General features: G+C 43.1%; 1 protein-coding gene across 2 annotated transcripts in view; it reads right to left on the bottom strand.

The window, feature by feature from the left end:
- Positions 1–23,309, bottom strand: part of Sh2d4a (SH2 domain containing 4A) — a 78,470-nt gene that overhangs the window by 7,850 nt on the left and 47,311 nt on the right. For both annotated transcript variants that reach the window (XM_052161846.1, XM_052161847.1), the window contains exons 5-7: positions 16,604–16,715; positions 14,238–14,427; positions 10,223–10,353 (exon numbers count right to left, since the gene is read on the bottom strand). In XM_052161846.1, coding sequence (XP_052017806.1) covers positions 10,223–10,353; positions 14,238–14,427; positions 16,604–16,715 — 433 coding nt within the window. The remainder of the gene's footprint in view (positions 1–10,222; positions 10,354–14,237; positions 14,428–16,603; positions 16,716–23,309) is intronic.

The raw sequence follows: 23,309 nt of genomic DNA, 5'->3' as shown, positions 1-23,309 counted from the left end.
TGGGACAGAAGGAGAGAGAAGAGAGGTGGTAGAGGACTAGAGTTCTCTTACGTCTACCTCCTGATCCTGGATGATGTGACTAGTCTCCCCCCCACTCCCCCACCCCCCACCCCCCACCCCCCACTCCCACACATTCCCCATGCTACTGTTTCCTGGTCCATCATGATGTGAAGAGCCTTCATCTCTCATTCCCACATTAGTTCTAAATTCCTTCGACAGGATGAGCAGGTGTGTACATGTGAGAGCATGTGGATGGCTTCCTGATATGTATGAATTCCTTAAAAGAAAGTTCTTCTGGAAAATTGTGACAAAACCTTGGCTAAAAGCATTTTTCTCCTAAAATTAGGTGATGTAGTAAGCATAAATCAAAACACCTACAAACCTTCTAACCTCTGCAACCATAGCCCATTACATAAGATATTAGCACTATCTGATCTACTAAGACACTCAAACACAATACATTGATTTTGTAGTAAACCTCAGGCCATCATGCAATCTCCGTGCACAACACAGGAGTGGAGGCAAGGCTCACAGATGAAAACCATGCAGAGCAGCCTGGGTTGTGCAAGAAGACAGTTTCTTCATATTTTCTTAGCTGGGTAGTTCAGCACTCTCTTGCATCTAAAAACATAGGTTAATGTAGTAGCTGCTTCACAGAATCCCTTGGGGGTCAAGGGCAGTGGATATGCTTGAGGAGTCATGGCTATTGCCAGACTCTTGAGAGCCATTCCTGTGGAAAACATGCAGAGGTTCTTGAGGACAATGCCAGGCCCCAAAGTTAGGTATCAGCCTGGTATGACCTTACAGGCTTTGGATTTTCCTTGTGCATGGTTCTAAGAATTATGAAAGATATGGTTTCATCCTACTTCTCAATTCATGATACTTTAGGGCTGCCACTTTAGGGTTAGGGTTAGGGTTAGGCTTAGGGTTAGGGTTAGGCTTAGGCATAGGGTTAGGCTTAGGGTTAGGGTTAGGCTTAAGGTTAGGCTTAGGCTTAGGGTAGAGATTAGCAATCTGAGGTTCCAGGAGGGCCCCATGATGGCAAAGAAGTAAATGTCAGATTTCTTTTACTTATTTTGTTTGTTTACTTGGTTTTTGAGGTAGCATCTCTCTTCACAGCCATGACTAACTTGGAACTCACAGAGGTCTGTCTGCGTTTGCTAATATCAAAGTCATTTGCTACAATGCCTGGCTAGATTTATTATATTCAGTAAGTTTAATAGGATAGATTTCAACCAGGAAAATGGCCTACATATTTTAAGTTGGTTAGAAAGTAACAGAAGAATGGAGATGTCACTGCATGAGGTCTCATGGCCAGCAACGAGCCCCAAAGGGCTGAGGAGCAGCTGCAGGTGAACACTTGGTGTGTAGGCCCAACTGGTGGAGGTGAGACCAGAAGGAAGTATCCCACACAATCCTCTTTGTGTAATGATGGGATCTGGATACTTCTATAGCAATGCCCTGGAACAGGGCATCCTGAAGTGATGGAAATGTCCTCTGTGTGGGCCAGGTGGTTGCTGCCAACCACAAGATTTTCCTGAGACCTGAAGTAGAGCTGGCACAGCTGTGGACTCAAATTTCAATTTTATTTTGTTGACTTAGTTACTTGGCATGTGTGGTTCATAGCTACTGCACTGGATTGTGTGACTTTTAGACCTCTTTAGAGTGAAGGTTTGACCAGAACAGGCCCAAGAAAACTGACTTCTGCCTAGAAGAGATCAACAGACCCCGAGAGATTCACAGTGACTTGGAAAGCCCAGCATGCCTCTACTAAAAAGCCAAAGGGCAGAGTATACTCCACGGGAAGAAGTCAGGAGGAAGATCATTCCAACAGCACCTTCTGGAAAATTCCTACTCAGTCTGCAAACAGAGGGTATGAGGCATTTGGATGTCTCCCGGGCTATTTACTCTGAACCTGCAGGGCACCTGGCTCCCACAACCTCTGTGTGCTTATGTTGTCTCAGAGGTGTGGGCTCACAAGCAACGCATTCCGTAAGGACCATCTTGTCCTTCGACCCAATTCCTTATGACCTCCTAGCAATCAGGCAGCTCCCTCACTGACATACTTTATGTATTCAGCTGGAAAAGACCCCGCTAACTGATTTCATCTCACAGTGGACATCTTTATGCAGCTACTGCCTCTGGCTTCAGAATGGATAAAGCCAGGAGACATGTATGCTGTGTAAACTGCCACGGCTCAGCTTTGCAGCCTACTTACTCTATCTGGAAAATACATGTTTGGGTTAAATGAAAGAATACCACATAATAATGTAATCTGCTTCATTGAGCGTTTAAAGCAACCTTACAAAGGGGTAATATTATTACTCTGAAAGGAGCCTTAATTGGATGGAGAGAGAACTCAGGGGTACAGAGTACTTACAAGAGCCCTAAATTGCATTCCCAGTACACACATGTGTGTCAAACATCTGGAACTCCAAGGACCCATATGGCGGTCCCAGGATGATACTCTCTCCTGGCTTTCCAGATATTTACATGGTACAAATATATATATATGCAGGAAACACTCATATAAATGGAATAAAAATAACTATTTTTGAATGCCTCCAAGTGTGTTCACAGAGAACCACATAACACGAGAGGGTCCTTAGGTAGGTCAGGGTAAGTGTGCTGCTAGCTCCCGACCTTGAGCTCATAGCCAAACTCCTACCCACTCAACCATGATACCTCCTCCTGTGGTGGCACAATGTGCTTCTGTTTATATGTTGGCTTTTATTTAATCTTCTAAGCATACTGAGTAAGGAGAGCTGGTGCTATCATCATCCCCACTTTGTAGCCAAGCAAGCTACATTGCCAAGGTTGCAGGCTCATGGTCTGTTCCAGGTCCTCAGCTCCAATGTTTTGCTTTTTAACTCACTATGCTCGTGAATTTTTTCAAATATGTCTTTTTCTAAGAGGCGTTCAGATCTACCATTAGCAATTTATAGAAGATGCTTTTCCCTTGAACTGTTGAGTGTGGTTGAGCCAGGTGTGCAGATCCTACTAGTGTGCTATTGGCCACTCTCTTAAGTTCAGGGTTTGTGTTCTGAGGACCAGGAGCCCTACAGACTTCCGGATGCACTTGGGGCTGCCTCAGTGCCACAGGACATTGTAGCCACTACAGAGCTTTCCAAAGTCAGGCTGCTGCGGATCACCAGTGTCCTGGGCTGCTCTCCAATGCTCTGCCGGGCACTGCCTCCCTTTTTTCTATCTGTGCTATACTTCTGCCTTTGTACTTCCCCAAAACATGTAAAGGAGAGGTGGTTAGAAAACAGTATTTGCAAAGGGACCTGTCTCCACTGTTAGGATACCTCAGAGTCTCACATGCGAATCTACCTGTAGCATAGGATGAGGAGTAACTGTTTTCTAGAAGTTACTTCGATCTCCAGTGGCACCTGGACTCTTTGCAAATCTGTCCTACTGCTCCATGCACTTTCAATTCCTCCTGCAGTTAAGGGTGCTATTTCCTGAGAGGCCCTAGAACCTGTCCCAAACCCCAGGTCCGAAGAGGTGAACATGACCATAGCTTTTAAAATATTATTCCAAGGTTTCTCTCACAGTTAAAGGACTAGAATTACTATCATTGCTCATTCTCATTTGCTCTCTTGATGGTTACACATATTACCTGACATTTGGTGTGCCCCTCACACAGATTTGAGTACTCTGTATCTATTAAAAGATTTGATTCTTAGTCATGACCTGCATTTTACAGAAAAGTGACAGAAGCGCAGAAGTTAGGTCATGTGACCAAGGCCACACGGCTGACTGCTGGAGTCTGAGCTGTGAAGCCCTGCAGCCAACCCCATAAGTACACTCTTAGACACCACTTGTTTCTTTGAGTTTTTCCCCTTGAAAAAAACTCAAAATGGTGTCCAACACCATAGGGTTGTAGCAGGAGATATTATAAGAAAGCATGTGCTGACCAAGAAGAGTCAAAGGACAAAGCTCATGATTTCCTCAATGCTTTAGAGTCCCCGTTCTACACGGATCCTAAGTGGGATCCCTGAGAGCAGAGGTACTCACTCTGCTTCCGCCATAAACACTGCACTGCTGCACTGGCTGCTGGGTGCTGGGTGCTGGGTGCTGAGTGCTGGGTGCTGGGTGACCTCTCAGCTCCAAAAGCATGACCAAAAACTACAAGACTACAACTTGAATAATAAGTACCAATAATAATAATAACAATAATAATAATGCTTACCTAACATGCTTGATTCCATTCCTACAAGTGCATGTACAAGCATATGTGCATATGCACACACACGCACACACATACACACACACACACAACTGGCATTCTGGACACTTGTAACTCAAGTACATCATTTACAACAATGGAGATTTTCAAGTCCAAGGTCTGCTCTATCCTCACCATTAATAGAAAGCACAGAAGCATCTTTGTAGCAAGTCCATGGCACTGAGCCATTCATGAAAAAGACCACCAGTACACAGCTTTCTTTGCAGGGGCTCTAGAACATCCCCATGCAGCTTTAGTCCCTTTCTGTTTCATCTTCCCCAGTCAGAAGTCTGAACAAACATAAGGTATGTAATTAATGGAGAAATCTCGATAATTATTAAATGTGCCTTGATGTTACTAAGGTAAGCGACATTTACATGTTAACAGCGCATTGCTGGTTTCTCCAACATAGCGGCCACCAGGGAACAGGCTTCCAGTTGCCTTCTCTGCCATACACAGTGGTGACATAGTGTTGCTTCTGGTCTCAGTCTAGTCGCTTCATGAAATGTATGCGTCCTAAATGTGATGACATATGATGCAAACCATTGTCTGAGGCTTCGCCACAGACTTTGGAATGTCACACACATCAGTAATTTTTGCTTGGAAGACAACTGCATGAAAAAAAAAAAAGCCTTTCACCTTTGTGAAAGGTGAGCAAAATTTGATGTCCCAAAATTAAAAATCCCTCCTTCGAAGCAAGATGGCCACAGGATGGGTCACTAACGGGCACTGAGGTGTATCTGTGAGTCTTTCTTTATGATGTCAGCTGCCTACACTCAGCTGCAGTGATTCCTATCCCCTCACAAACCTGTGGAGTACGGCAAATGCTGAAGAAACTGAGAAAAACACAGGACATCATCTCGATGGCTATCTACAGGCAACTGGAATCCCAGAGATAACCACACACACACACACACACACACACACACAGAGAGAGAGAGAGAGAGAGAGAGAGAGGAAAAACAACTTACCTGCTTAAGGGAATGAGGCAGAGAAATGTGTCAAAATAGAAGCAATATAAACATCTGTAGCATGATCCAATAGTGTCAAATCCCACTGTAAGTATAGGGATTTGCTTTTGGAGTGGTTTCTGATATAGACTATAGAGACTACATATCTAGTTGTGCCGAATCAGCAAAAGACATCCACAAGGACTAAAGAAGGATGGATCTGTTTCACTGGGCCTAGTTATATCCTATTTGGCAAGTGTTAATGACATTTCAAAAAACTAGTGATCAACCAGATATGCGAAACAAGTATGTGAGTGAAATTATCTAGCAACAAAGGCTGCTGGGGAAACCCTAAACTAGAAATGCGTTCCCATCACCATTGTCTCTCTACGGGCCAGTCTCTGGCAGTTTCTAAGATCCCTACACTGCTACTGTTTTGTCTCCTTAGGAGCGGAGAGCAAATGGTGGTAGAATGAAGAAGTGAATTTGCAAGCAGAACTTCAAACTTGAGTTGTGTTTATTCTTCGACCTTCTTTCCATGAGGCCCCTAAGCATGTTCGTGGGTATAACAGATTACATATGATGCCCTCTGGAGACTGAGAGCCAGAGTTAGATTATGCTTGGTGACTTTGTTGGTCAGATAGGTTGGAGGACTCTCTGGAGTTTGTCAGATCCTTCATAAACACCAGAGACTAAACAGTATAGCTGAAAGATGGTAGGAACTTGGTATGTAGGAGCAAGAATAAAATGGGTTTAAAACCGTGACTGTATTTAAGAGACAAGACATACCTGAGCTGAGACTTACAGTCTAGGGCAAGAGGATGCGAAAGGGTAAAAATGACACAGGAAATAGGAAATAATCCCTTTAGCTAAGAAAACCAACAAAATAGACTTAATGACAGTATTCAGAAACTCAGAGGTCAGGGAGACAGATGCCTTTTCTCCAGCAGGTCCAGCTCACCTGATGACCACACCCTCTCCCAGAAGCTCACCCCTTCCCTGTCAACTTCCCAAACAGCCAAATCTTCTGATCCTTTGCAGTGGCTTCTTGCATGACCGACCATGTCACTACTGAGGTGACCTGACTTTTTAAGGACAGGTGCTAAACAAATACTTCCAAATGAGACGGAGTTTTGCAGTAATTAAGATCTGTTTTGCTAAAGAACCACACGTTCCTTGTACAACTGTTTCTCGGCACAGTAAGACTGTGTGATAAAGGGAAGGCAGAAAGCACAGGTGAAGCAGAGGCATCGGGGACTGCTTCTGATAAGCCACACACGCCCTGTGCTCTGGGGGCTGTTGGTATTCTACACACATGGGAGCTCATTTGCTCTGCACAGAAACCTCTGCACATTCACCACCTCTCCATCCATGCACAGGGGAGAGAGTACAGCTCACATAGTGGTGCTCTGAAAATTAGGTTCCCAAACCCCTCCCTTCTTTCATTTCTCTTCATTCCCACCCTTGTGAAGCAGAACTCAAAGGCTAGAACATTCAAAAACAACTGTGTATACAGTATAAAATTAGAAAGGTGCCACATATACTCCAACATAGGGCAGGTCCAAGAAAGGCAGGAGAAGACCTCACATTTACACCTCACACTGATCTTTGGCACAGAGGCAGCTCATAACTACAGGAAACAAACACGAACACATGTAACCATGGGGGGAAAGGCTGAGAAGATGGTGCAGTGGCTAAAAGGCCTGCTACACAATCAGAAGACCCGAGTTCAGATTGCTAGCACTCAACTCAAAGCTGGGCATTGTATCTGATGTCCCAGCACTGGGAAAGCATGGACAGGCAGAAGTCTGCTGGCCAGCAAGCTTATCTAAAACAAAAAGCTCCAGATCTGTGAGAATCCTGACTCGGAAACTAAAGTGGAGAAAGATAGCAATACAAGAAGAATCCTGACCTTTGTGCGCATGTGCACCAGGATGCACATACAAATAGGTAATGTTAAGAATGAGGACGGTGGCTGGAGAGATGGCTCAGTGGTTAAGAGCAACGACTGCTCTTCCAGAGGTCCTGAGTTCAATTTACAGCAACCACATGGTGGCTCACAACCATCTGTGATGGGATCTGATGCCCGCTTCTGGTGTGTCTGAAGAAAGCAACAGTGTACTCATATACATAAAATAAATAAATCTAAAAAAAAAAAAAAGAGAGACTGAGGATGGAGGGATGGGAGAACAAGGGCAACTGATAAGGGGGAAGAATATCAGTAAAATCATATACACGAGTGTATGAAATGTTATAAGGGAAACCATCATTTCCTATGCTAACTAAAAATGTTTTTAAAACAAAAAATGATTAAGATGGTGAATTTTAGGTAATATGAAAATTAAGACAACAATAAATGGAAAGATGTCTATATACCTAGTATCTGTGAAAAAATGAATTGCAGGTTGGTTGTACATGGTAGAAGCAAAACAATCATAAAAAAGAAAATCTAACTTGAACAGCATTGAAATGAAAAATTGTACTAAGGTGTAAAAAGATAAATCATAGACTAGAAGAAAATGTAGCTGGCCCATATAACTGGTAAATGATTAGTGTTTAAAATATATAAAGTTCTCCAAAACAAGACAAAAATTCAATAGATATTATGGAAAATGATGTTTACAGTTTTCAGCTGACGAACACGAGGGGCTCAGGCAAACACAATTACCACAGTTCTGCTGTGGGCCCACACTGTGGAAGGAAACGGAATCAGGTAACACCAAGTGCTGGTGAGTACAAAGAAAAGAGGGAACTTGGAGATAGACACAGGAGCGTACACTAGGGCGCTTGCTTCTGAGGTCCTGGGCCACGCTCGGTACAGATGGGGTAGACACGGTTCAACATGCTTTTCCACAGGTGGTTCAGATTTGGAAAGTTTTCAAATGGCAGCCTATTTTGGTAGACCTACAAGATGAACATTTAGAGCCAGAAAATGGGGGAAATGAAATGTTCTACAATCTTAAATATGCGGGCAACATATTAGCTCAAATTCTGGAGTGTTTCTGATTTGGGCTGTTTGGATTACAAATGTTCAACATGCAGCCTTCTCTCCTGTCCAGAAATTCTATATCTGGATATAGTCTGTGAAAAAACTATGATATGCATGTATGAGGAGGCGTGCTCAAGGGTGACATGAGGCCATTTTCTGTAGTGCTAACCAGTAAACACATATGCAGCTGCATGTCAGAGAGACAAAGTGTGAGCCACCCTGTCTCTATCATAGGAATGTGAAATTCTGTCTTCCTAAAACAGAAGCCAAGGATTTATGTCGGCCACCTGACTGCGTATTTATTATCACATTATTTATTTATTGTATTATTTATTTGCTTATAACTATGATAAACAACAATGTCATATTTATAAAATATTATGTGTAACACTGCACATTTGCGTCTTCGAGGCAAAGCTCCACCAGGTTCTCAGCCCTGCCATGTCCTCTGGCTTTCTACACCACTTTCAGACAGAACTGCCAGTTCACATATCAGAATTCTTAATGACATCAGCTAACACTTCCAATTTTCATACCCTGCTGCTTAAAAAAAAAACAAAAAGCAGAGATGAAAATGCAACTGCTCTCATAATCAGGGACAACAGCACACAGCAACTGTCCAAGGACACAGAAACTACAAAGGCTGATTTCCTGTACTTATCTTAAAAGGAAACGGACGGCAGCGGACAGGGGAGGTGGCTGTGCTGAAGTTACACAGAATCAGTGAGTACTCTCTGCTAGCCTCCGACAGCATCACCACACCACAGAGGGGTGCGAGGCCTGCAACCCTACCCCAGAAGAGCATGGGGCTCCCCAGGAGCCAGCAAAACCAAAGTCAAACGCACATGTTCAAGTTCTGCTGAGATACAGGCTACTAAAGCAGCTATCAGGGAAAAGATATCACAATACTGAGGTAGTAAGTCCAATTCAGGCATACGTCATTCCTTCTTTTATTTTCTGTGTTGGGGTTAGAACTTATCACTCTGTATATTATGGGCAAGTAACTGAGTCAGAGCTGTATTCCAGTCTCCTATCCACTGGTCTTAAAGAAACAATTGATTTGTCTTGAACTAAAGCAGTCAGGGAATATGACCTACGTGATATGACAGAGGAGCCTTTATTAACCAAGTATCTTAAGCCAAATACTGAAACCATCAGCTAATACTGTCCAAGGATTCAAAGAACTGCACCTTGCAGAGTTGCTACAGCAACTGCAAAAAAGGATCAAAGTCACAGCACCAATCAGGGAGCATGCGGGATCTAGACCTAGACCCCTCACATCTGTAGCAAATGTACACCTTGGTATTCAGTGGTTCCCCTAACAAGTGGAACGGGGTGGGAGGAGCGGTGCAGTCTGTGCTCCCTGCCTTTGGATCTCCTTCCCCCTATTTGGACTGCCTGGATGGGCCTTGTGGGAAAAGATGTTGCCTAGACCTGCCGCAACTAGATGCCCCAGGGTGGGGTGGTACCCAAGGGAGGCTCCCCTTCAATGGGGGGGAGGGATTTAGAAGGGTGGGGCTTGGAAAAAGGAGGGAGGGGACTATGATCAGGATATAAAGTGAATTTTTAAAAAGCTCCTTGAAGAGACGAGAAAATTGGGGCTCAAGTAAATTGAGCAGCGATAGAAAGAGACCATTGTTTCTTCAAGGTCACTTTTGAAAGAGCTGCTGCATAGCTGGCCTTCTGCCGGCCAGCCCTGTCTCAGTACATCAAACCGCTGACTTTCCAGTGGAGGAAGACAGAGACACGTGCTGAAGTCACACTGTCCGCCGAGTCCCCTGGAAGCGCTGTTTCCCACTCTCCCTGGAGAACTGCATTTGTGGTGAAGGATTGACCCACATCATTGCAGCGTGTCCATGAATGCTGACTGCTTTCTATGTAAACACAAGCAGGCAGCTCTCTGAAAAGCCTTTAAGAACACGCTTCGTGGAAGTAAGGTGAAAGACTGTTAGCGCAGCACAGATAAAGAAGGGAAGAGAATGCCCTTGCTGTTTGCTTGTCTTCTGACACTGAGCGCTGCTTGGTCTGCCCAGGGATGGTCTCACTACTCACCATGGAACCAAGGAGCAATGGTGTCTGTGTTTTTCTCGTAACCTGCACGGAATGGCAGCTGTTCCTCTTTGAACCATCGGATGGTGTCCTTGTGGGCGGAGCTGGTCTCGGTCCTTATCACTCCCTGATTCCTGTCATTGGTAAGATGATTCCCACGTTAGGGATGACTAATTTGAATATCCATTCTGCTCTATGCATAGATCAGAGCCTTGCTCAGCCACCATCAGAGAATCTTCCACCCACAGCAGACAGGAACTAGTGCAGAGACCCACAGGCAGGCATTCTGCAAAGTGGGGAACACCCAGCCACAAAGGGGATGTCTTTATCAAACCCCTTCCTCAGGGCTAAGGAAGAAGAGGCAGACAGAGTGTAAAAGCCAGAAGGGATGGAGGACAACAAGGAAACTGTGCCTTCCAGATACCACAGGACTGGCACACACATGAATCAGAGAATGGGACTGCAAGCGCAGGACCTACACAAGTCCAAGTTAGATGGGACCCAGCACTGCGACAACGGGGAGTAGACATGAACTCCCATCTCTAACCCCAAAGCTACCGCCAACTCACAACCACTTTCAAAGGGGGAAAAAATCAATCTTTTCGCTGGGAGTACAAACCACACTGAAAGGAGGCCCCACGCCCCACCCAAAACGAACTCAACGGTGTTCTCAGAGGTTGGTTTTTTTATCCTGATGCCTTTGCTCGTGCTCGTCTCTGTTTTAATCTCACTGGTCTTTTGATTCTATAATGTGATTTAAATTTTGTGTTTTAAAGGTTTTATTTGTCTGTGTGTGTCTTGTTCTTTGTCACTATTTATTTTTAAGTTATTTTTTTTTTGTAGTCTGTTTTGTTTGCCTGATTGTTCTCCAAAAGCAGAAAGAAAGAAGATATAGAGTTGGATGGGTTGAGGTGTGGGAGGACCTGGGAGCAGATGAGAAAGAACTGTGATCAGAATATATTGTAGGAATTTTCAATAAAAATTAAGCTTATGGTAATGTATGATAATCTGATTATAAATGTGTTATTTTATAATCTGTCCTATAATTATAAATCTGTCCTAAGTGAGATTTAAAGTTTTAACTATAAGAAAAAAAGAAATAATGATGCATTATATGTATGTGGGTATAGACTCACACACATACATATTCATACATATGCACATATATATATGTGTGTGTATACACACAAACTGGTCTGCATCAGTTCAACCAAGGGAGGAATAAAAATATTCAAAGAAACAAATTACAACTATACTAAACATATACAGACACTCTTTGTCATTATTCTCCTAATGATATTACATAATTATTTATTTATTTATATAGCACTTACATTGCATTAGTCATTTTATGTGATATTAAAGTGCAGCGAGACTATGAATGCATTACAGGAAAACACTACACCATTTTATAAAAGGGGTTTGCGCGTCCTGCACATTTTGATCTTTTCAAGGGGTCTCAGGGATTGCCTACACAGATACTGAAGGACAGCTTTATACAGAGAGGGACAGGGAAGAAGGAAGAGGGTGTGGAGGGAAAGGGGAGAAGAGAAAGGAGGAAGAGGTGGGGGAGAGAATTACATGCACTTCCATTTCCAACGTCTAATCACAAGGCAGAGTTAATGGTAGGTTAGGGCCATACACGCCACCATTGTGTGGCTCCCAAGATCAGAGAGAGGAAAACACATTCATCGGGACCAGTCATGGCAACAGCCACTGCTGGGTTAGATTCAGACTCATTTTACTATGGGTTAGAAGATCCACGAACTTCCCATTAACATTTGGGAAAAAAAGCATCAGAACTTGAAGCTGTTTCCCCGGAGTGTGTGGGTGTGCAAAGGCCAGCACACCCAGTGAGCGAGCTGCCTCCCTGACTCCTTCCTTCAGCACAGGCCTTTCCTCAAATTCTCCATGTCTGTTCACCTCCGTCAGTTGCTTCTCTCACACTTTAAAGAGGATTCTTTCTACTAAAAGATGCCCTCGAAGCAAGAAGGTAAAGGGATTATGTCTACAGACTAGGGAAGGAAAATTAGCATCAGCAACATTTTGACTCCAACTTGGCATCAGAAGGGCATCCTAGCATGGATGGGTTCCATTACAGAAGGCAGCACAGAGATGTCATAAATGTACTCCCAAGTCCTGTTCAGCAAGCCACTAGGTGAGCAGAATCTAAATCTAAAACAAAGAGATTGAATGAGCTACTGAAATTTTCTACGATACAAATTAATGTGGCTCTTTGTGCTTCTGCTGACAACATAATGTGTGTACCATGAGTCACACAGGGTGTGACATAACAGCTCTGCAAACAGGCATGTGTGTGCACGTGCACACACTCATGCACACACACATATGTACACACATAAACGCATATATGCGCACACATATGCACATACACACATGTACACATATGCACACACATATGCACACATATGCAAATATGACTATGTATTATCATTTATGGCATTCAGAGGATTTGAGAGAAAATATCTTACACTATTTGTCTTTCCTGGAACCTGACCTTGCATACACATTAGATTATATGACAAATTCTCATGCTAATTTCCACATTAGCTTCCTTTTTTTCCACATAATCCCCAGAGATAGAACCAACTCCACATACATGGAACAGGCTAGAGTCTGTCTTTCTCTGGGTTGGCTCCTGAATGACCCGTCATAACTGCCCAGAGACCCAGGCTCAGCCCTATCTACCTGACACACAGGGAGCTCTTCTACATTGCCTTAGCCTGGAAATGAACAAGCTAAGTACAGCTGACAAGAACTGTCGCCTACTCTTTAAAAGGCCACTTTCGCTGTGTTCTGTCAAATACAGTGTGTCCTGAAAACATTATAGGAAAGGTATCAGGTGAACCATGTCCCATGCTAGGAGCAAGCAAACAAGAAAAGGCTGCCTGTGTAGCTCTGTAGCCAGAGCTACACTAGGCAAGGCCACATGCAGGAGTCCACTTGTGTCAGGAGGCGTGTATTTCCTGACGTTTTACTTTCAGCTATACGTATGAAAATAAAACTTGATTTTCCAAACTGTAGAGGGTCACCACGTCTCAATCTGGGACCTTCAATGGAGAAAGTAGAAATGATTATAGTAGGGGAAATAATTTACTCTGTGTTTCCTCTGAGGTCATAATCCTCAGTTAGAAAAACATGATGTAAACAATTAAAAAACAGACATCTTGTTTGTTTGCCTGTTTCATTTTTCCAAACTCTTAACAGAGAAGTATTTTTAGTTTTTAGGGGCAGAAGATGTAGCTTAGCGGCAGACTGCTTGCCTAACATGTGAAAGGCCCTGGGTTTGATCCCTGCTTCAAGCAAACAAATAAATATTAGAATATTCATAATATTCTATATAAGTCAGTAGTTATAAAAAAGAATTTGGTAGTCAGTAAACATGAAAGATGCTATTCTCTTCTGGATATCACTATATTTTTCTTTTTGATCTTCCAGCACGTGTTGCCCCTAGAAGGTACCTTCATCGCCAAACAGAGACTTTGTCCCAAAAATGGAGCCTTTCAAAATTCTGAAAATGTGATCTTGGCTCTGTGTCTTAGAGAACTGCCATCAAGCCCTGACTCCAGCAATAAAAAGTAGTCCTGGGATGTGAAGCGTCTACCCGCCCCAGGATCCGTAGTCCTGGGATGTGAAGCGTCTACCCGCCCCAGGATCCTAATGTTACTTTTGAGCCCTAGAGGCAATGCTGACCATCAAACGCCTTTCGCCCTCCATGTTGCCCCTTCTTGTTCCTGTCAGCCTGTTGTCACTGGATAGAGGTGGGGACAGCAAATCACCTTGACATCTTCATCCTGTGGTTGGGTTCTAACTTTAGTCATTGTGGCTATCTTTCAAGAACGAAAGAAATCAAGGAAGTCAGGTTAAAGGCAAGCCTGCGTTGACCAAAGCAGTGAGCCAAAACCATCACCCACCCCCAATTCCACGCCCCAAGACACACAGCTTTAATCAGTCCATCTCAGCGCTTATGATGAGACCCATCTGTGTGGCTTCTTACCCTAAAGACTTTGGAGGAATTCCTGGCGGCTGTAGGAACTGGGGCTTCGGAGGAAGAGGAGGTCTTCTGGGCTTCTGTGGGCTCTGCAGTCCGTCGCCACTCCTTCCTCTTTGAGATAGCCTCTTGTAGTCTTCCCGTGCTTGCTTAGCTAAGGAGCGTCGCTTCTCATCAGCTGCCTTAGATTTTCTCACTAGAAAGATAGCAGTGTCTGAGTTAGTCCACCAAGCTTGCCAACGGTCACATTCAGAGCCCACAGAGACATCAGACCATGCTCGGGAAGGCTTGAGTTGGTTTTGAGCTCATATTAACTATCACTCCCAGTAGCTACTATCACATTGTAAGACACCCCCCTCTGCACGCGTTCCAGAATTTAGGAACTAGGGACTTTCTGAGAAGGAGAGAAAAGGAAGACAAAGGAGAAGCAGGGAGCAGGGTGGAAAATGTATAGCAAGATGGAGTTACTAAACTTGGCAAAATAAGTTGTGAGCCCTAGTTAGAGACAAGGAATGCCAGAGGGCAGTATTACATCCCTGATACAACCACGGCCAGGTGCATCCCAAGTCACTAGCAAAGACTAGGAAGGACTTCTCAGTAGAAGGTGAGCTAGGGGAAAAACACAGAGGTTGGTTGTTGGGGTTTTGTCTAAGCTCCACCCTACACTTACCTAGCAATAGCCAGGTATGCCCCACCCCAGAGACCTGGCCCACTATAAGAGGGGCTACTTGCTCCTCCTCTCTCTCTTTGCTCTCCCGCTCTCCCACACTCTCTCACCTCTCTGCCCCTGGGGCTCTTCCCCCCTCCACGTGGTCATGGCCCGCCTCCACTCTCTCTATTCTCTCTCTCTCTCTCTCTATCTCTCTCTCTCTCTCTACCTCTCTCTACCACTAACTCCCATCCCCTACTCTGAATAAACCCTATTCTATACCATGTCTGTGTGTGTGTGGTCCTTCAGGGGCAGAGGTACCCAGGCAAGCACCCGCCTGGACACCTTCCCCCACACCGCCTAGCCACACTCACCTAACCCCCTATACTCCCCCCTTTTAAGCCCTTTCATCTTGGTGCCGAAAGTCCTTTCATTGGTCAAAGGTCACGTCCAGAGGCCACCATAGGCTTAACTGAAAGTGATTTGGCCAAAGAGACAGAAAATAAAGAGATTTTACCATAAACATGCTGTGGAGAATCAGAACACCTTAGTAAAAGCATGCACACTTCCCAATCTGCCTTTTAACGTTAATTTATTTCTTAGATAGACAGGGTTATGCTTTAGCCATATCGTGTTAAAGATTATTACAGGACACAATCGTCCATTTTCATGGAGGATTTTTGTTTTACTTTATACAATTCAGACATTGTGGGCTAAATCCTATCATGTTTGATCCTGAAAATACACTCAAAATATTTCATCATGCAGGCGTTTCAATGCTTAGCACAAGAAGGCCACAAATTGGACCTTGCAAAATATTTTTGTTTCACCAAAATTTTTGGTATTTGTAGAGGATCTGTAGATGGATTCAGGACTCTGGACATCTAGAAAAATCTTGCCACTTGGGTTTTGGCTCTTTTCAAGTCTCTGGGCTATCAGGGAGTTGAGTGCTTCTCTACTGATGGCAGGTGAAGACTCTAATCTAGTGTCAGACCTGGGTTGCCCATCCTCTGTCCATCCTCTTCTTTCTGGTTTGGCCCTGGCAATGCAAGCTCCAAAGAGGGTCAGTGTTGGGTCAGAGGCAGAGATGCATGAAAATGATGTAAATATATCCCACCTGTCAATTCTGTGTGCTTTGCGTTACAAAGTCATGTATGTGGTGGGCAATTCATAGGGTACCCTATGAGGAGAACTAAGATGTGTCAGTTAAAAAAAAAAACTGTTTAAAAGTATATGCACTATTGAGAACTTGGGAGAAAACAAAACAGAATAACAAGAAGTAAAATTCAAATAAACAATTTAAAATTCAGCTTCTCCAAAAATAAAAATAAAAAAATCAAGGTTCACATGTCAATAATTTTCCTGCTCTCTTCCTTAATAATTTAGAATTTTTAAACAGTGACTTTTATACCATTAATAATGTTTCTTCTCCAAGAAAGAGATATCTTTTAAAACCACTAAACATTCTTCAACAGGACATTTTTCATAGCTATATATAATTTCTCCATGCAGAAACACTATAATTTAAAGGTGCAAAGATGAATGAAGCCTTCCTGCTTCCCAAACATCTGAATAATTAGCATTTACTGATAGCATTTGAGTGACAACTCAGTGGGAAGATACTGCGGAAGGAATGGCTTTGGGTGCCTCCTGCATAGTTGTTTTCTCATTAGCAGGTCCAGTTGAGCCCCTGCACGGTGCTGCTAAGATTCTGGGTACTCACAAGATGCTTGCCATTCTGAGTCTTCTTTCCAGCTCTTGTATATTTCCTTGGTTTTCTCATCCTCTGTCTGTTTCATTTCTTCATGGTCTTTTTTCTTTATGAGTTCCTTAGTCTGTTTGAAAATAAAAACAGAGATGGGAAGAGGTGAAAGAGTGTGACAGGTTCTTTAAGAGGACAGATTATGACAAAGGCATCCTGGCTTCTATTAAACTGTCTCCTCCCATCAGGGAGGTATTTAGTGTCAGCAATGCCTGAAGCAAGAACTTCAGCTACCTCAGACTGGGGCTCCAGACTCTGTTCCTGATCCTCTTACAGGCTGTTTTCCCAAAGTACAGAGAAACAGAAAGAACATTACAGAGTTATAGTGAACATCCATGTTTTCAGAAATGCTTAGCACAATGTATAGCATATGACCTTACTAAATAGCCATTCCCCAGACACAGCAGTCAGATATTCCAAATATTCTTCTCTGAAGTAAACATGCCAAGTCATGGGACCAGCATAAACACTGATCTGCTGTAGCCGAAAGGCTCCCCAGGGCAGTCTCAGCTGGGGAGTATATGTTCTCCAACATTTTATACAAACAGGGAAATTTATATATGATTTGAGGTGTCTCAAAAAGGCAAGAGTCTCCTTTGTTTTCTTCTTAGAACACACTCAAAACTAACCCTTTTGAAATACACTACAGGGTGAGTACAAGTTCAGCACAATTTTGGAAGACTAAAACTCTGAACTAAAAGAGGGTCATGGATTCAGCTCAGGAACATGGAACAACTTTGTGAAACCTTATTACTGGGTTGCCTAGCATAAGCAAAGCTTCAGGCTCAATGTCCTATGGCACAGCAGTGGGAGAAAGGAGCGGAGGAGGAGAAAGAGGAGGAGGAGAGGAGGACGAGGAGAGGAGAAGGAGAGGAGGAAGAGGAGGAGGAGAGGAGGAAGAAGAGGAGGAGGAGAGGAGGAAGAAGAGGAGGATAAGAAGTGGAGAAGAGGAGGAAGAGAAGAAGAGGAAGAAGAGGAGAAGAGAAAAGGAAGAAGAGGGAGGAGGAGGAAGAAGAGGAGGATGAGGAGGAGAAGAAGAAGAAGAAGAAGAAGAAGAAGAAGAAGAAGAAGAAGAAGAAGAAGAAGAAGAAGAAGAAGAAGAAGAAGAAGAAGAAGAAGGAGAAGGAGAAGGAGAAGGAGAAGGAGAAGAAGAAGAAGAAGAAGAAGAAGAAGAAGAAGAAGAAGAAGAAGAAGAAGAAGAAGAAGAAGAAGAAGAAGAAGAAGAAGAAGAAGAAGAAGAAGAAGAAGTTGACCATGGAAACAAAAAAACATGACAATAAAGACTCTCCAGCTACAAAGATGGGCTCAATGATTAAGTGCTTGCTGTGCTAGTACGAGTGCCTGAGTTTGGATGCCTGGTGTCCATGTAGTTGCTAGGCGTGTGTCTGTAACCCCAGAACTGGCAGGGTGGGAACAGGTCAATCCTAGGGTCTTCAGCAAACCTGCCTAACTAAAAACAATGTATTCCATCTTAAGTCAAAGACCAAGTCTCAAAAGGTGTGCAAACCCCCAGAGGAAGACATCAATGCCAACCTCTGGCCTCTGTCTGCTCATGTACTGGCAAGTGCATCCTCTCCCATATATATCATACACCACCACCTACACACAAATTACACAAAGACTTCCTTGCCAGGAAAGTATTTTCCCACAATAAAACATAAATCCTGATGGTTTGGATTACTGTAAAATATCATAAACCAGCAGTAAGGTAGTAACCCCTGAAACTGTGCTAAACTCAATTTACACACATCTTATATTGTTTTCCTTTAAAAAAAAAAAAAGTTTGCTGCCTAGAGCCAAGTGCCTATCATTTGCTGCACAGTGTTTTTTAAAATTCAAAGCTTTTGGTGGTTTATATTACTACTAAAATTTGCTATTCCTTACAAAAGTTGTTTATGATTCTGCAGTACACAAATGTACTGCTCTCGATTTTCAAACTTAAACAGAAGCAAAACCGAAACAAAAACAAAAAACAAACAAACAAAACCCAAGTAACAAACAAAACACACTTAAGAGGAACTGTGATCATTTGGTATACCCTCTCCTGGACAGACGTGAGCAAACTAGTTATGAAGGTTAACATTCTCCCCAAGCCTAGACAGAGGAGAGAGTGAGGTCACTGGGGTGCTTCCTGGAGCACTTGACAACTGAAAGGCAGGTACATCAACAAACCCACCCCAACACAGTAAAGACTCCAAAGTTCTGACCACTGCAAATTATGATACTTTGACTTCTTCCTTTCCAATTTGTATCCCTTTGAACTTTTGTTGTCTAATTGCTCTAGCTAGAATTTGGATTATTATATTGAGTAGAGAGAGAGGGCAACCTTGTCTAGTCCCTGATTTTAGTGGGATTGCTTTAAGTTTTTCTCCATTTAGTTTGATACTCGCTACTGGTTTGCTGTATATTGCTTTTACTATGTTTAAGTATGGGCCTTGAATTCCTGATCTTTCCAAGACTTTAAGCATGAAGGGATGCTGAATTTTGTCAAATGCTTTCTCAGAATCTAACAAAATGATTGTGTGGTTTTTTTCTTTGGGTTTGTTTATGTAGTGGATTACATGGATGGATTTCCATATATTGAACCATCCCTGAATCCCTGGTATAAAGCCTACTTGACTGTGGTGAATGATCATTTTGATGTGTTCTTGGATTTGGTTGGCAAGAATTTTATTGAGTATTTTTAAAGGGAAATTGGTCTGAAGTTCTCTTTCTTTGTTGGGTCTTTGTGTGGTTTAGGTATCAGCATAATTGTAGCTTCATAGAACAAATTGGGTAGTGTTCCTTCTGTTTCTATTTTATGGAATAGTCTGAATAGTATTGGTATTAGTTCTTCCTTGAAGGTCTGACAGAATTCTCCATTAAACCCATCTGGTCCTGGGCTTTTTTGTTGGTTAGGAGACTATTAATGACTGCTTCTAATTCTTTAGGAGTTATGAGATTGTTTAGATAAGTTTCTCTGCTCCTGTTTTAACTTTGGGACCTGGTATCTATCTAGAAAATTGTCCATTTCATCCAGATTTTCCAATTTTGCTGAGTATGAGCTTTTGTAGTAGGATCTGATGATTTTTTTAAATTTCCACGGTGTCTGTTGTTATGTCTCCCAGAAACTCAAACCTCTGAAGAAAGAAATCAAAGAAGATCTCAGAAGATGGAAAGATCTCCCATGCTCATGGATTGGCAGGATTAATATAGTAAAAATGGCCCATCTTGCCAAAAGCAATCTGCAGATTCAATGCAATGCCCATCAAAATTCCAACACAATTCCTCATAGAGTTAGAAACAGCAATTTGAAAATTCATTTGGAATAACAAAAAACCCAGGAGAGAGAAAATTATTCTCAAGAATAAAAGAACTTCTTGGGGAATCATCATCCCTGATGATTTCAGAGCAATAAGTGATAAAAACTGTATGGTATTGGTACAGAGAGAGGCAGGAAGATCAATGGAATAGAATTGAAGACCCAGAAATGAACCCACACACTTATGGGGTTCATTTGATATTTGACAAAGGAGCTAAAAACCATCCAGTGGGAAAAGTCAGCATGTTTAACAAATGGTGTGGTCAGCATTTAGAAAAAGACAAATTGACCCATTCTTATCTCCTTATACAAAGCTCAAGTCCAAGTGGATCAAGGACCCCCACATAAAACCAGACACACTGAAACTAATAGAAAAGAAACTGGGGAAGAGCCTTGAGCACATGGGCATAGGGAAAATTTTCCTGAACAGAGCACCAATAGCTTATGCCCTAAGATCAAGAATTGACAAATGTGACCTCATAAAATTAAAAAGTTTCTGTAAAGCAAACAACACTGTCAGTAGAACAAAACAAAACAACAAAACAGAAACAGATTGGGAAAAGATCTTTACCAGTCCTACATCTGATAGAGGGCTAATACACAAAGAACTCAAGAAGGTAGACTCCAGAGAATCAAATAAAGGTTAAAAATAGGGTATAGAGCTAAACAAAGAATTGTCAACTGAGGAATACTGAATGGCTGAGAAGCACCTAAAAAATGTTCAGCATCCTTAAGTATCAGGGAAATGCAAATTAAAACAACCCTGAGATTTTACCTCACACCAGTCAAAATGGGCTAAAATCAAAAACTCAGGTAATAGCAGGTGCTGGCAAGGATTTGGAGAAAGAGGAACACTTCTCCACTGCTGGTAGGATTGCAAGCTGGTATGACCACTCTGGAAATCAGTCTGGCATTTCCTCAGAATATTGGATATAGTAGTACCTGAGGACCAAGCTATATCACTCCTGGGCACATACCCAAAAGACTCTCCAACATGTAACAAGGACACATGTTCCACTATGTTCATAGCAGCCTTATTTATAATAGCTAGAATTTATAAAACCCAGATGTCCCACAACCGAGGAATGGATACAGAAAATGTGGTACATTTACACAATGGAATACTACTCTGCTATTAAAAATGATGAATTCAAGCAATTCTTAGGCAAATGGATGGAACTAGAAAATATCCTGTGAGAGGTAACCCAACCACAAAAGAACACACATGGTATGCACTCACAGATAAGTGGATATTAGCCCTGAATACCCAAGATACAAAGACCACATGAAGCTCAAGAAGATGGAAGACCAAAGTGTGGGTGCTTCAGTCCTTCTTAGTAAGGGGGAAAAATACTCATGGGAGCAAATATGGTGACAAAGTATAGAGCAGAGACTGAAGGAACGGCCATCCAGATACTGTCCTACCTATCCCAGATTCATCCCATATACAGTCACCAAAACCCGACACTATTGTGGATTCCAAGAAGTTCTTGATGACAGAAGCTGATATAGCTGTCTCCTGAGAGGCCCTGCCAGAGCCTTACAAATATAGTGGCAGATGCTTGCAGTCAACCATTGGACTGAGTGCGGGGTCTCCAATGTAGGAGTTAGGGAAAGGACTGAAGGAGCTGAAGGGGGTCTCCAACCCCAGTGGAAGAACAACAATATCAACCAACAAGACCCCCACCCCAGTAGCTAAGCCACTAATCAAAGAGTACACATTGCTCCAGTTGCATAAGTAGCAGAGAATGGCCTTGTCAAGCATCAATGGGAGGAGAGGTCCACGACCCAGTGTAGGGAAATTGAGGGCAGAGTCAGGAGTAGATGGGTGGGTGGAGGAACACCCTCATAGAAGCAGGAGAAGTAGGATGGGAGAGGGGGTTTCTTGGAGAGAGGGTTTCTGGGAAAGGGGGAAACTGCGACAGGGGATAACATTTGAAATGTAAATAAAGAAAGTATCCAATAAAAAAAACCCCTTGGAGTCATTAACCCAATTTTCAGGAAGAGCCGCTGAAAAGCCCCAAACCTGTTATGTACTGCTTATCTAACTTTGGACTGGGTGGGGTTCTTACAGCTTCTCCATTTTGGGGGCCTCCCTTTTCCTGAATGGAATGTCTTAGCAGAGGAACCAGCTATGCAACACACCCTCTCTCTTTTTCCTTGTCTCTGTCTCTTTGTGTATGCTCATCTGTAGGCATTCTTCCGTGATGGAGTGAGAGGGCATGTAGAGGCTAGTTTTCAAGACCAAATGCCTTCCTCATTTCCCCCCTACTTTTAGAGAGAAGTTCTTTCACAGAGCCTGGAGATCTTTGATCGGCTAGATCCTACTGGCCAGTAAGCCTGCCTCTGCCTGCCTAGTTCAAAGATTAGAAACACATGCCATTGAACCCCATTTTTACCCGGTGATCAGAATTTAGGTCCTCCTGCTTGCACAGCAAGCAGTTTACCAACCAGCTATCGCCCAAGGCCCTGTTTTCTTTTTAAATAACCTCAAAACATAGTTTCAACATCCCATTAGGACTCTGATCCACTCTGTCGCTCAGGATGAACAAGAAGGACAATGTCTTTTACTTTTATTTATGTGTGCAGATGTGTGCAGGTGCCCTTGTCAAACAGAAGAGGGTGTTGGGTTCCTTGGAGTCTGGGAAGCTGTGAGGTGCATGGTGTTCATTGTTGTTGGGAATAAAAGTCAGGTTCTCTTCAAGTGCATAGCATTCTCTTCATGGCTGAGTCTTCACTCCAGCGAACCCCCGCCCCCAGCCCTCCTGCTCAGGTTGTTGTTTTACTAAGATGTTTAAAACTATAATCCACTGAAGGACAAAACATTAAAGAAATAGCACAGAGGAACTGGCTGATAGGTGATAATCAGATGTTGGAGAGTGCTATATTTAGTAAACCCAATCCCTGCGTCTCTACAGTGTAATTATATAGGCACAGTGGGGAAGAAGATAACACGAGTGAGCCTCACAAGTAAACAGCAGATGAGATCAGGCCCTGACCTTCCTGTTTATCTAAAAAAGCTAGAAAAATAAAGAGATTTTTCTAAGCTGATGTCTACGGAGAGGGGAGCCTTCTGTCTCTGGTATCTGGGGGTGACTTTCTCATTCATTCTCGCCAATTACCTGCCATCCTGCTTTGGTCACATCAACGATGCCTTCAGCTCAGTGTCTTCGTGCCTGGAATTTCCTCTGCCTGGACCACATTTCCCTCTCATCCACCCACATTGCCTCTCCAGGCTCTGCTCCTGCATCGCCGCTCCAGAATGGCCTTCTCCAGTCACCACCCGCCTCCAGCCTGCACGCTCTGCTTTATTTTCCCCAGAGTTCTTACGCTCACCAGACTTCATGGATAATTTTATCTTTTCTC

The sequence above is a fragment of the Apodemus sylvaticus genome, chromosome 18, assembly GCF_947179515.1.
Source record: "Apodemus sylvaticus chromosome 18, mApoSyl1.1, whole genome shotgun sequence".
Classification (NCBI taxonomy): domain Eukaryota; kingdom Metazoa; phylum Chordata; class Mammalia; order Rodentia; family Muridae; genus Apodemus; species Apodemus sylvaticus.
This window is presented reverse-complemented; position numbering and strand designations above follow the sequence as displayed.